Source organism: Sceloporus undulatus, chromosome 2 (genome assembly GCF_019175285.1).
Source record: "Sceloporus undulatus isolate JIND9_A2432 ecotype Alabama chromosome 2, SceUnd_v1.1, whole genome shotgun sequence".
In the NCBI taxonomy this organism is placed as follows: domain Eukaryota; kingdom Metazoa; phylum Chordata; class Lepidosauria; order Squamata; family Phrynosomatidae; genus Sceloporus; species Sceloporus undulatus.
Window position 1 is genome coordinate 70,082,166 of NC_056523.1, and position 13,704 is coordinate 70,095,869.

General features: G+C 40.1%; 1 protein-coding gene across 4 annotated transcripts in view; it reads right to left on the bottom strand.

Moving 5' to 3' along the window:
- The window catches only part of STAB1 (stabilin 1), a 138,617-nt gene that overhangs the window by 105,146 nt on the left and 19,767 nt on the right, over positions 1 to 13,704 (bottom strand). For all 4 annotated transcript variants that reach the window (XM_042453972.1, XM_042453971.1, XM_042453973.1 and 1 more), the window contains 4 exons: positions 8,207 to 8,403; positions 5,418 to 5,557; positions 3,707 to 3,834; positions 1,938 to 2,029 (listed from right to left, as the gene is read on the bottom strand). In XM_042453972.1, coding sequence (XP_042309906.1) covers positions 1,938 to 2,029; positions 3,707 to 3,834; positions 5,418 to 5,557; positions 8,207 to 8,403 — 557 coding nt within the window. The remainder of the gene's footprint in view (positions 1 to 1,937; positions 2,030 to 3,706; positions 3,835 to 5,417; positions 5,558 to 8,206; positions 8,404 to 13,704) is intronic.

The following is a 13,704-nucleotide window of genomic DNA, read 5'->3' on the forward strand; positions in this document are numbered from 1 at the left end:
TTCACTGCTTATTAGTTCCATTTGAAGTTGAGAAAAGATTGCTTCAGTGCAATTACCGTAGTTGAACTTTCTGTTTTACTCAAGATTGACTGAAGTATGCTATGAATAAATGTGGAGGTAGAGAGAGAGAGAGAGATACAGATACAGATGTTGCGAAAAATTTATATGGAAATATATAGCATCAGAAATATTTTTGGAAAACTTTCTATCCCACATCTGTGACCAACAGTTCAGAAAGGGGAAACATTTAGCATTTGTGACTGACTGCTGAATGAGATTTAATTTTAAATAAACATTAAAGGAGGATTTGAGCCAGGAGAAAAAATACACTACATTAAGTGTTTGTGCTCAACTTCTGTTTCAATTCAATTGTGAAAAACAAAGATATTTTACATTAAGGAGCTCTAGTGAGGAAGCAACTATTATTCCTTTCTGGAGAGAACAGTGGATATCTTCAAATGATTTCTTTTGCCATTATTTCCCTTTCTTCTTCTTATATATTAGCAACTACCTATGGAGATTCCATAAAACTGTCTTGAAAGTAAGTCAGTTTACTTTCAAAGTAACAGTTACCCTCAGAACTATCAGAGATTATTGTGGTTATCTTTTCAGATTTCTGTAAGAGAGGTGGAGAGATTCAGCAATGGTGAAATGTATAACTCACTCTCAAACTGTTAGCATATCCTATACCCCTCACTGAATATGGGGTTTCATATTCTCATATCTAGCATCAGAAATGTTTTTAAAAGGTTATGTTGACCCTTGGAACACTAGGAAGTTACACATGTGAGAAGGCATGCTGGCCTGAGAACATGTGGGAGACTCAGATAGCACTGAATTAAAGTTAAATGTGTTTGCTGCTTACTTTGTCCTCTCCCAAGCTTTCCACATATCTTCTTGCAATGGAGACTCACAGTGAGTCCCATCGCAAAGCAGTTATTGAGTATACTTCCACTTCACCCCAGGCTGGGTCCCTATTCACCCTTCCTGTCCAACTCAAATACAATCAACGTTTTGTCGCTCTAGAGTTAAAACCAACAGCTGTTCCGAAGTCCTTTTGTCAGTTCCATGGGAAAACCACCAAGTCTTTGTTACACCAATGGATAGTATCAAGGTACTCTTTGAGGCTATGAAATTGAATATAAATATCAGCCCCAGACATAGTCCCCATGTGCTCACAGTCTGCCTGTGGACCCTGTGTGCACCTAAGATCCCTCACTCTCACTGTCTCTTCAGGACTAGTAATTATTAACCTCTCTAATCCCCAGGTTCTAGCTATCCAGTCTTCCATTCTTTCCTTTCTCTTAGCCTTTATGGCTCTTCAGGTGCATTGATTTTGTATTGTGTGTACCTTTACATATTTCTCAATAAAACTTGTATTCATTGAATCCAGATTCTCTCTGCAGTTGGTACCTTAGTTACCCATCTCTCCCAGGTCTGCCTTTGAGCTATCAATTCCCCAAACACCAAGGAGATGCTGATACTGTTGGTGAGGATCCCATGTCCCCTCCTACTTTCTAGGGTAACAAAACACACTGATCAGTTATCATCTAACAATAGTAGATAGCATCAAACAGTTATTTTGGGGCAAATAACTACTGTACTATAAAAGCTCATTTCATTACTCATACCAATAATCTCAATATACAAAACAAGTGAGTAGCTAAAATTGTAGGTTACTTCAATGTAGATAAAAATATCTAGTCTAAAACAGTATGGGCGAGGTCAAATGGCCTAAAACTAACTCTTAGTCCTACATAAACTAGACTCATTGAGTCAATGGGAAATTTTAAGTTCCACTGACTCAATCAGTCTACTATAGTTGGGCTAACAGTTGAACTGAGACCACTGTTCTTCCTTTCTCACTTTCCCACAATACAAATTTCAGAAGCAGGAAGTTACCAAGTGTGTTTACACGATATACAAAGAATACTTACATTGAAATTGATTTTACTTTCAAAACGAAGAAGGGATGGCACAAACACTGTAAAAGGTCCATATTTTTCCAGGAATACTGAACAACCCAACTCTATTGAAAGACAAGGAAAAATTCAGTGAATATATAGATAATGATACATTTGATGGAATTTATTACTTTCCTTTGCAATAACTTTGCAATATCTACTGTCCTATCTTCAGGCAGAAAGAAATAATTAAACTTTTTTTGGGCAGTCAAAAAGAGACATTTGATTGTGGACCTCTTCATATTTATATCCTTTTAAAAATGTAGCTAACTCTGCGGCTTTCCTAAACTATACGATGGAAGATAACTCTTTCCTTTGTGTTGTTTCCCTGATTTAAGTTTTGTTTGTATTTATTTTAATCCCCTCATCCTTAAAGTGCTCAAGGTGCAATATATGTATTAGAAATGAAATAAAGATGAATTACTTATCTATATTAAAAAACAGAAAAATACATTGCCTCATCCAGCCAATGGGGCTTGAATATATGTGCATTTCCATTTTTGCAGAACAAATTCCCCGTGAAAATGGAGGGGCAACTGTATTCACATAAATGATTGTTAGCATTTGTTTCATCACATTTATAGTCTGTATTATATTTAACTGTATTCTTCCAATATTCTTGTGACATTAGGTGCTATTACCAAAAACCCTAGGGTCCCAGGAGGGTACCCACAAATTGTATTAAATGGGGAAATTAATTTAGCCCAATAGGAAGCAGCAAGAGAGCCAGGGTAACTCTAGCCAGGACTTTCAGCCCATGTCTATAGGTTCCAAGTCCAAAGAACTCCAGAAGCAGGTTCCAAATTAGTTTAGTTTATTCATAAAATGGGGAATATAAAGCACTCACTCAGACTCACACATGAACTAAAATATATAAAAAAGTGATAGCAGATAGCAATTTAAAAGGATTACAATGGGAAATGTGTGAATCTTATTTCTGAACCAGTTCTTGTGTGTTTGAGTACCCCTTTGGATATTTCTAAATAAAAACATGTTATTTACTGGAGTTTCTTGTGATTAGTAGTACTGATATAAATAAGTGTAAAAGATCCTAGGAAGTTACCCACTCTTGCATGCCTCCTTTTAAGCTAATTAATTCCCTAACATTCAACAGACACATTGACACAGATGGTGGGGACCCCAGATCCCCAACTACCTTTTTGGATAACAAAGCCAAGATGACTAAACCAAGACTGTGCTCCAGTCCTTAGGACTGGAGCAGAAAAATACATTGCCTCATTCAGCCAATGGGGCTTGAATATATGTGCATTCTTCTGGTCTCTTAGGATGCATGCATCATTTAAGCAGCATACTTTCAAAGTGACCTGAAGCAGCTTTATTTTGGCCTGTCTGTATGGGCTCAATGCTTGGTAAAATAGAACACAGTAGGAAAAAAGGAAGAACTGATTCTAGCTGGATAGACTCAGTCAAGGAAGCCATGGCCCTGAGTGCAAGATCTGAGCAGGGCTGTTGATGATAGAGTGACTTAAAGATCTCTCATTCATAGGGTTCTCATATGTCAAAATCAACTTGACAGCCGTCAGGGATGTAGCCAGGATTTTGGGAAGTGGGGGGTCCAGAATAAGTGCCACCATTATAATGGGGCTTGGGTGCGGTGGTGCAGCAGCACACACCATTAATTGTATCTAATGGAAGGGGGGTCAGGACCCCTTGACTACATCCCTGCAGCAGTTAATAACATACAGCAGGTGCCTAATCAAACAAACTCTGAAGAATGTTACCAAACATGCTCTTTGCACTTTTTAGTGTCCCAAAAAGTTGTCCTTGTGTGTCCAACTGAGTGATTTGCTTCAAGATGGTTCCAAAACAAGAGGTGCCATCTCCAATCTCTCCATCTTGACAGACGCATCTGAATAATAACAGAGTAGAATGATAATTATTTTTGTATTTGTTGAGGTAACAACTGAGTTTGCTCGGGTAGCAACAGGCTCTGAGCTTGCAAAAGTTACCCTTTGGACTATAACTTCGACAACCCATGATGGCTGCAGAATTTTAGAAGCTGTAGTCCAAATAGTAGACTTTTCAATGTTCAGATGTAGATTTAGTAAAAAAACAACAACACATAGTCACAGTTCCAGGAATGCCAGAGATTCATACGGCATGAGAAAGGCACCAGGAAATTTGATGTGAAGTTCTTTAATTAAAATATTTCTATTCATGGAAAAAATATTTCACTCTTCAGTTCTCATCATGATGAATGTATGTCATATACAAAAACAAGTCAGAAACAGGTAACTATCAAACATAACCACAAGCAGAAGGATTAACCACTCTCAAAGCAGTGGCTAAAAAGGCTGTCTCAAGTACAAATTTCACTTCTGTCAAAAAGTTACTTGGTGATCTTAGACAAACTTCTTTCTCCCTTTCAGCTTCAGTTCCTCTACCTGTAAAATGGGGGAATAATAATACTGATTTACCTATCTGAAGGACTACAATAAGATAATATAAGTGATGCAGCATTCTGAATACTTGAAAATGCTTTACAAAGGCTAGGCCTAAATATTACAAAATGCTTCAAAGGGCCAAGTAGCTTTTGTGTGTGTGTGTGTGTCTTCAAATCACCTGTGAATTTATGGTGACCCCATTACTTTCATCAAGTTTTTTTGGGCAAGGAATACTCACCGGTGGGTTTGTCAGTTCCTTCCTCTGAAATATAAACTTAAACATTTGTATTTCTTGGTGATCTCCATCTAAGTTCTAAACAGAGCTGGCCTTGCATGGTTTCCAAGAGTAGGTGGGATCTGGTGCCTTTAGATATTTGGCATCTGCCTAAAATTTCCCAGGATGGGATGATGGTAGTGAACCACCTCTACTGAGAAAGTAATCCATATCATTTCTGCTTTTAAATTCCCCCCCCCCAAGAACAGTATATGACTTGTTTTACATAGGAAAAACATATGCCGTAGAGCTACTAAGAGGCTAAAATGCTTTCTAATGGCCAAAATGGATGCAAGATGAAAGATGTGAGCTCACAAATCTTCTGTTGCTGTTTTATTTCAAATTCTCAGGCCTCTGTGAAAGGCTGATCATTCAGTCAGGGAATCAGTGCTGAGGGGAAAGGTCAATTAATTCTTTACTCCCACAATATTTTCTGGATGTAGGTTTTGTTCACTTGGCCCACCAGTATCTGCACTTAGCATTATGGGATCCTCCTCTCTTTTCCCTATCTGATTTGAGTTTTTTGAAAGAATGATAAGATTTTTAAAACAACAACGATCTGTTATAGAAAGTGTTACTGAAACAGTTACATTTAGGACACACAAATTTGCTCCATGTTTCATCAGTTATCTTAAATAAATCTGGTACTGATCCCACATCTCTGAATTTGTGGATCAGTTCTGGATCCAGTGCCATGGCAAAAGATATACTGTATGTACAGAACTCTGCTTACCCCACAATTTTAATTAATTGGGACATTTCTGAGCAGTTTACCTGGGCGTCCCGTCAGGGCCTATTTCACATGTGGAAGATCTGTGACAGTAGTGTGTTTGGCATGCATTGGATAAGCAACCCATTCCTCTGTTCAATTCCATTCTCTTCCTAGACATTCCAGGTTTACACTCACACCGTGCCTACAAAAATTGAAATCAGATTAGCAGTGCTCTGCCTGCACAATAGCTTTTAGGCCAAAACTGGAAAAGCTATTTTTTGGGACTACAGCTCGAAGAATCTATTGCCAGTGGCCCATGAAGGCTGGAGAGGATAGAATCATAGAATCATAGAGTTGGAAGAGATCACAAGGGCTATCCAGTCCAACCCCCTGCCATGCAGGAAATCTCAATCAAAGCATACCCGACAGATGGCCATCCAGCCTCTATTTAAAGACCTTTAAGGAAGGAGACTCCACCACACTCCAAGGGAGTGTGTTCCACTGTGAAACAGCCCTTACTGTCAGGAAGTTCCTCCTAATGTTGAGGTGGAATCTCTTTTCCTGTAGCTTGCATCCATTGCTCCAGGTCCTGTTCTCTGGAGCAGCAGAAAACAAGCTTGTTCCCTCCTCAATATAACATCCCTTCAAGTTTTTAAACAGGGCTATCATATCACCTCTTAACCTTCTCTTCTCCAGGCCAAACATCCCCAGCTCCCTCAGTCGCTCATCATAGGACATGGTTTCCAGACCCTTCACCATTTTAGTCGCCCTCCTTTGGACACACTCTAGTTTCTCAATGTCCTTTTTGAATTGTGCCCAGAACTGGACACAATATTCCAGGTGGGGCCTGATCAAAGCAGAATAGAGTGGGACTGTTACTTCTCTTGATTTAGACACTATACTTTTATTGATGCAGCTTAAAATCGCATTGGCCTTGTTAGCTGCCGCATCCCACTGTTGACTCATGTTCAACTTGTGGTCCACTTGGACTCCTAGATCCCTTTCACACATAGTTTCATTCAGCCAGGTGTCCCCCATCCTATCTCTGTGCATTTCATTTTTCCTCCCTAAGTGCAGTACCTTACATTTCTCCGTGTTGAAATACATTTTGTTAGCTTTGGCCCAGCTTTCTAGTCTATTCAGGCCATTTGGAATGTTGATCCTGTCCTCTGGGGTGTTAGCCACTCCTCCTAGTTTGGTGTCATCTGCAAATTTGATAAGTATGCCCCCAATTCTTTCATCCAAGTCATTGTATATTGTGTTATTGGTTTTATCTATTTTATGATGTTTTTGTAACTGGTTTTAAATTTTGTGTACACCGCTTTGATCTGGAAAAGCGGTATAAAATAAATTTATTATTATTATTATTATTATTATTATTATTATTATTATTAAAGATGTTGAATAGCACTAGGCCCAGGACAGAACCCTGTGGGACCCCACTGGTCACTTCTCTCCAGGATGAAAAGGAACCATTGTTGAGCACCCTTTCGGTTTGGCCAGTCAACCAATTACAAATCCATGTAACAGTTACGTTGTCTAGCCCACAGTTCACTAGCTTGTTTGCAAGAATGTCATGGGGAACCCTGTCAAAAGCCTTACTGAAATCAAGATATACTGGGCAGTATAGTCCAGTTGTGGAGGAAAAATTATTAATCACCCAGACATTACATAGCTCCTATCTTGCCCCTTACCCACTGAAAATAAACAACATAAAGATGATCAGTTCCATTTGGCTGGGTGAAAGTATAATATCTAAGATTTATTTTATTCAATCATTGTACTGCAACTGTATGTCAGTCAATTAATAGTTTGTCATAATCTATTTGAAATACTGTACACTTCAGCTGCTCTCTGAAACAAGTTGTTTATGATTAACCTCTGCTTGTGTACCTAGATGGCAATGTAAACAACTCAACACTGCTTGGATGCTTTCACACAGAATGTCTATGATGTTCTTATTAATGGCAAATTTATGCATAGAAGCCTATCTTTATAAATGCCAACAATGGTAATGACAAAAGCATGAAATGGACTGATTTGAATTTTTTAAAGAAATACACCCAGAAGTGTTCTCTAATCTTAACTCTACCTTCCCCTGGAGTTTGGACATTATCTGGAACCCTGGATTGAGATGTATCATTTTAGGAGACCAAAATGCACATCTTGGTCACAGATAATAATTTAATCCTGAGGAAATCCATGATCTGTTACTTATATTGTTTGTTGATAATATATATTTCAATGTTTGTATGTTTATTCCTCCAAGCAGTGGTAGATCATAGAATCATAGAATTGTAGAGTTGGAAGAGACTACAAGGGCCATCCAGTCCAACCCCCTGCCATGCAAGAACTCTCAATCAAAGCATCCCTGACAGATAGCTATCCAGCCTCTGTTTGAAGACCTCTAAGGAAGGAGGCTCCACTACACTCCGAGGAAGGAGTGTGTTCCACAGTCGAACAGCCCTTACTGTCAGAAAGCTGTTCCTAATGTTGAGGTGGAATCTCTTTTCCTGTAGCTTGCATCCATTGTTCCGTGTTCTAGTCTCTGAAGCAGCCGAAAACAAGCTTGCTCTCTCCTCAATATGACATCCCTTCAAATTGTTAAACAGGGCTATCATATCACCTCTTAACCTTCTCTTCGCCATGATGGCTTCTATCCCCCACCTTTCCAGTAGGGGCCCTCTAGAGACATGTCAAATGCCTTCTGGAAAACAGCATACAGGGAAATCCTTTTAAAAGGGAGAACAATGTGGCTGAGCCTGTGATGTCCAGATTTGGTCAAAATATCTAGCTGTTGCATGTGAAATGTGGACATTATGAGCAAAGCATACTGCAGTTGCTAGCTTACCTTTCCTATACTATCAAACCTACATATAGTGGAATTTGCAGGGCAGCCTCCATTATCAATGAAACAGGGATTAATAGCTTGGCACACTCTCCCGTTTCCATGATACCCCTCCATGCAAGTACATTCATATTTGGTTGGTCCAAGAGTCTTGCAAACAGCCAGTGAGGAGCATGGGGAGGAGCTGCAGGGATTCTGGGCTGGAAATAAAATAAAGGACAAAATATTAGGAGACATGTAAGCTAAAGACCTGGACATAATGATTGTGCAGTAAAATTATCAGCAATAAATGCAATAAAGGGTGAAGGAACTGCTAAATTTTGATGCAGTTCTAAAGCTGAAAGCTTAAAACTGAACATTAATTTCAATGGCAGTTTCTCTAGCATCCTGCATCTAGAGCTGCGATGGGGAATTGGTTTGGGATAACATGCTGGTACCATCCCCCTGTCAACTCATGCCTCAGAATATGTCACATGGTATAAACATTGCCCTGACAGTGTTGCAGTTATTTGCCATTTAGTCAGCTTCAACCTATGATGACATTATGAATGAGAAGCTGCCAAGATCCCCAGGCATCAAGACCTCTTGGAAATTCAGGGCTGTGGTTTCCTTGGTTAAACCAGTCTTTCAGTAATGTGGTCTTCCTCTTTTCCTCTTCCACTTAACCAATCATTATCATTTTTTCTAATTAGTCATGTTATCTCATGATGTGTCCAAAGTAGAACAACCTCATTTTGGTATTTTTGGGTTATATAGAGAGTTCAGGCTTGATTCATTCTTGAGCCCATTTACTGGACTTTTTGGCAGTCTGGTGTTTGTAAATCTCTCCTCCAGCACCACATTGCAAATGGACTTCAGCCCTGACACTGGGATAAATCAGCCTGTGGTCATCAAGCCTGTAGACAAAACATTGTTAGAGTAATATGCCTTTAACTATTTTGATTGACAGATGACATGTATTCTGTGAGACAACCACAGAGAGAGACTTGGAAGAGAGACTTGAGAGAGAAGAAAGTCATGAGCTCACAGCATGATGCAAGGTTGCTACAGGATTGCATCATGTTATGTGGCACTGAATGATGACTCTATATCAGACCTGCACAACCTGGCAGTAGGAAGGAGCCAAAATTAAAATAGGCTAACTTCTTTGGGCTGCGGACAGGTTTTAATTAAATATTAATTATTATTAATATTAATTCCACCCTCCTTCTCCTCTGCCTGGGCCTTTCCTCAAGAGAAAGCCAAGTAGTGAAGGAACCTTGTAGGACAAATATTTGCCCATCCTCCTCCTCTGCCCGTCCTCCTCCTCAGGAGAAAACCAGATGGTGGAGGAGCCTTGCTCGGCAAGCTTTTGTCCATCCTCCTCCTCTGGTGCCTGGCCTTCTCCTCAAGAGAAGACTGAGTAGTGGAGGAGATTTGAGGTCGATCCACATCCTTGCGGACCACCCCAAATCCTTTAGTGGGCCGTATGCGGCCCCCAGGCTGTATATTGTGCAGGCCTGCTCTGTATAAATGGATCAGGAGACCGGTCACATGTTCTGTTTCAGCTGTGAGATGAGAGTTGTTATTGAAGCAGCAGGTTGTTGCTGTGAGCTAGTGTGGATCAGTTTGGAGCTGGAGAGCAGATGTTGGAATTGATTAGAAGTTGGAGAGGAGTGTGTATATCAGTACTGTATAATATTGTACACTTTGCCACTAGCTTCTCGAACTTTGGGTAAATCAACTGTCTGTGAGTTTTCTTTTAAGTCTGAAAAGTGGTCAGTGCACTGCCAATACCAATAGATACAGGTTTTGTTTTTGTACTCTGCTGTATATATTGTTTTGGCTGTAGCTAGGTGATTTCCCCCCAGACTGGACTGTGATTTAGGCCTTTATCCCACCTATATAGGCTGCCTCTCCCTGTCCTTCTCTTCTTCCCATTTCTGGACAAACATCAAGTGCAGATTTGCCACTGCAGAGAGATATAGGCAGAATGGTATGTTCGGGGCAGCCAATCGGCATTAGGCTGGAAGAAAGGTGGGGGCCTGCCTGATGGGCAGTTATAAAAAGGAGGAGATACTGTTAAGAGGAGTGGAGTGTGTCAAGAACTGCTGGGAGCAGTTAGAGGGGCAGATAAGAGTTTAGCCCTAGCAGGAGTCAGATTCCTATAAAAGGGAGGAAAGCTTTGAAAGGAATTCCAGTGATATTAGAGCTGAGTGTGTCAAGCCTGTTGAGGCAGAAGGGTGTTGTGGGCGGTTTACAGACCGCCAAATAGTACGTCATCAATACGTACTAGGGTTAGGAAGGGGCGGTGCTTCCGCACCCCCCTAACCCTAGTACGTATTGAATACGTACAAGATGGCGGCGCCCTGTTCATACGGGCGCCGCCATCTTTACGTATCGGATGCTGAGCGTCCGTACACATCGCGGGCGTTGTGACGTAGTGAGTGCGCCCCTGGCGCCTCACTACGTCGCAAACGCGACTTAAAAAGAAGCTCCATTTTGGAGCTTCTTTTTCAGTCCGCGCGGGAGTCGGGCCGTGTGAAGGTTCCGGCTTCCCCGCGGACCTACTGGCGGCGGCGGCAGTCTGTACCCCGCCTTAGAACTGCCAGGAGGTGCAGTTAGGAATAGGAGTTCAGCTGGATGGGATTCAGTCTCCCAGTTCAGTGAAAGGAATGTTTAAAGGACAAGAGAAGTCCAGTATATTAGGGGTATTAAAGACATATGTTCTGTGTGAACTAAGTCAGTGAGGGAACGTAAACATAGTAAACTTTTAACAGCTGAAGTAATTTGTATATTGTAACAACAAGCTTGAGAACAAAATATTAATAACAAACTCTTCTAGAACATGGCCTCATAGCCTGAAAACCCCACAAAACACTATGGATGCTAGCTATGAAAATTTTTGATTTCACAAGTTTGAGAACCATCCACTAAGAAAGATACAATCATACATTCTTAATGCAAATAAAAGTTTAAATAGGGTCATATATGCATATGTGGTGGCAAGGTAAATATGTACAAAATTTTTGGGGAAAAGTGCTATTAGAAATAGAAGATGTTATGAATATAAAAATAGATAGAAGACCGTGTATTGTTTTGTTATCGTTATATAATTCAGAGAAATGGAAAAAAGAAGAAAAAGATTTGGTAACAAATTTGCTTACAGCAGCGAGATTAATAATAGCAAGGTGTTGGAAAATGAAAATAGATGTACAAGTGGAGGATTGGTATACAGAGGTATGGAAATTAGCTATTAATGATAAGTTGACATGTAAACTGAAAGTAAAAAAAGGACTATGGAAAAGAAATGACTTTGAGGGGATTTGGAAAGAATTTATTGAGAAAGTACTGAGAAAAGAAGATGGAAGATTACCTCCAGAAGATGAACTGAAATGGATGGAATATAAGGATGGAAAGGGCTCCGGGGAAGGGGGGCACTGAGGAGTATATAAAATAATATGTTAAAATGTAATAGAATGTAATAGAATGTAGGAGATATTTGTTTATGGAAATATTATAAAAATTAAATAAAAAACACATAAAAGTTATTTTCTTTGTGTTCACCAAGGAGTGGTATGAAGTAATTTTCCAGATAACAACAAACACGCTACCAATAATAATAAGAACAATTAATAATAGAGATACTTTAGTTAGTGAGCGGGTTGTCATCACAGCCACATTGTGTTTTGACCTAGAATCAGGCATAATCTCCTTTGTGGTCCTCTAAATTTTGGGAGGAACAATATGAAGTTCACTCAGCCCAGGCTCCCATGGCCTTTTTGAGAGCATCAGTTGAGAGAAAGCAGGATTATTCCCCTTGAGCTTTTTCCACATGGCAAAAGGGGAGGGGTGATTTGCTCTCAGTTAGCATTTGCAAGAGTTGTCTGAATCTTGGATTGCAATTACACCAAAAGGTTAGCAATAGAAAACAAAAATCCAGATGCTTGAAAACATACAAGAGCAACATAGAATGAAGATGGTGTAAATAATATAAGTTTTTAAAAAATCAATATACTGCATATAAATTTAACAAAAATAACACAAAGCAAATGCAAAGAAAATGAGAAATTGTACAGAAAATATTACATAAAGCATTAGAATACACACCACGTGTAATAACATGAAATGCGCTACCAAAATGAAAATGGATGACAATATTGATTCTTGGAAAATTCCCAGTTACCTTTCACAAGAGATGGGCAATAAACACCAGGGAGTTCCTTGAAAGCACCACTGTTATCTCTGACAGGAGATAGTCAGTCCTATGTACTAATAGGGACTCCTCTCTCTCCCTCTGGAAAGGGCAGGACTGCTAGGCAACTTCCTAAGCCTGAATTCCAACCCTTGGTGGCTGAATTAGGTCTGTGAACTAGAGGAAGGTTGAGGAGCCTGGGACCTGCCTCCTGAGATTTGCCAAGTGTTCTTGGACTCCAGCTCCAATCATTTCTAACATTCGATGTGCTGGGTGGGTCTGATGGGTTTGGCAGTTTGGATGATCACAGGTTCCTCACCCATGAACTAGAGGAAGAATTTAGAACTACCATCAATGGTTTGGCTAGTGTTTCCTGCACTGATCCCCTGATCCCCCTTCCCCTGACGCGAGGCTCATTTGTTCACATCTGACATGTGTAGATGCTTTCTCTGGAACCATTCAGTGTTTATATGGAGTGACTTTACTAGTTTGATGCTGGATATACAGGGAACATTGTGAGAGTCAGGTCTGTATCAAAATTGTTGAGTTTTATGAACCACAATGCTACTTCCTTTGAAGTCCTTTTAGGAAATTCCTTCAAGTCTTAATGATTTATTTTACTGAGAATTCTCTCTGTGTGTCTCTCACTCTATTCCTTCATCCTTAGATGGGTAAACAATCTATGAAGCAGAGAAAGCTAAAAGAATGCTTGTTTCCCTGCCTTGACCAAATCCTGTGGTCTTCCCTCTAGTTTAACATAGCATTTTCACACACAGCAGTCTATTTACTTTGGCCATTCATTAGCTCTCAGTTATGCATGAATAAGGAGTCGAGGGAAGTCTTCAGGCACTGGGCCCACACATGTGGAAGAACAAACAAGTAGAGCCCATGCTGCAGTGTTGGCTACAAAAGACCATTCAAGGGTCACTCATGCACCTTGAAATTCAGTTTATCATACAAGGCAGGGGGAGAATAGGAAAGGTGTTTTACATGTTTTCATTTTCTGATTCTAAAATCAGACCAAAACACCCAGCGTTTGGGGGTATTACAGATCCTGCAGATGCATGTTAGTCTGGTTTGGGATTGCACATTCCTATGGCTCCAGGGATGGACGCTCAGAACATGGAAACTTTTATTGCTGGACTAAATACAACCCCCTCAAACCAGGATTCAAGGTCCAAAGAAAGCAATTTTTCCAAGTCCTGTGGATGACCTACACCACGAGACAGACAAGAGGAGGGTGACCTGGTTAATTCTCTTGGCCCTGCCACTGGTTTTACGTACCAATGAACACTCCTTTTGCCCATCTGCATGATCCCATAGTTAT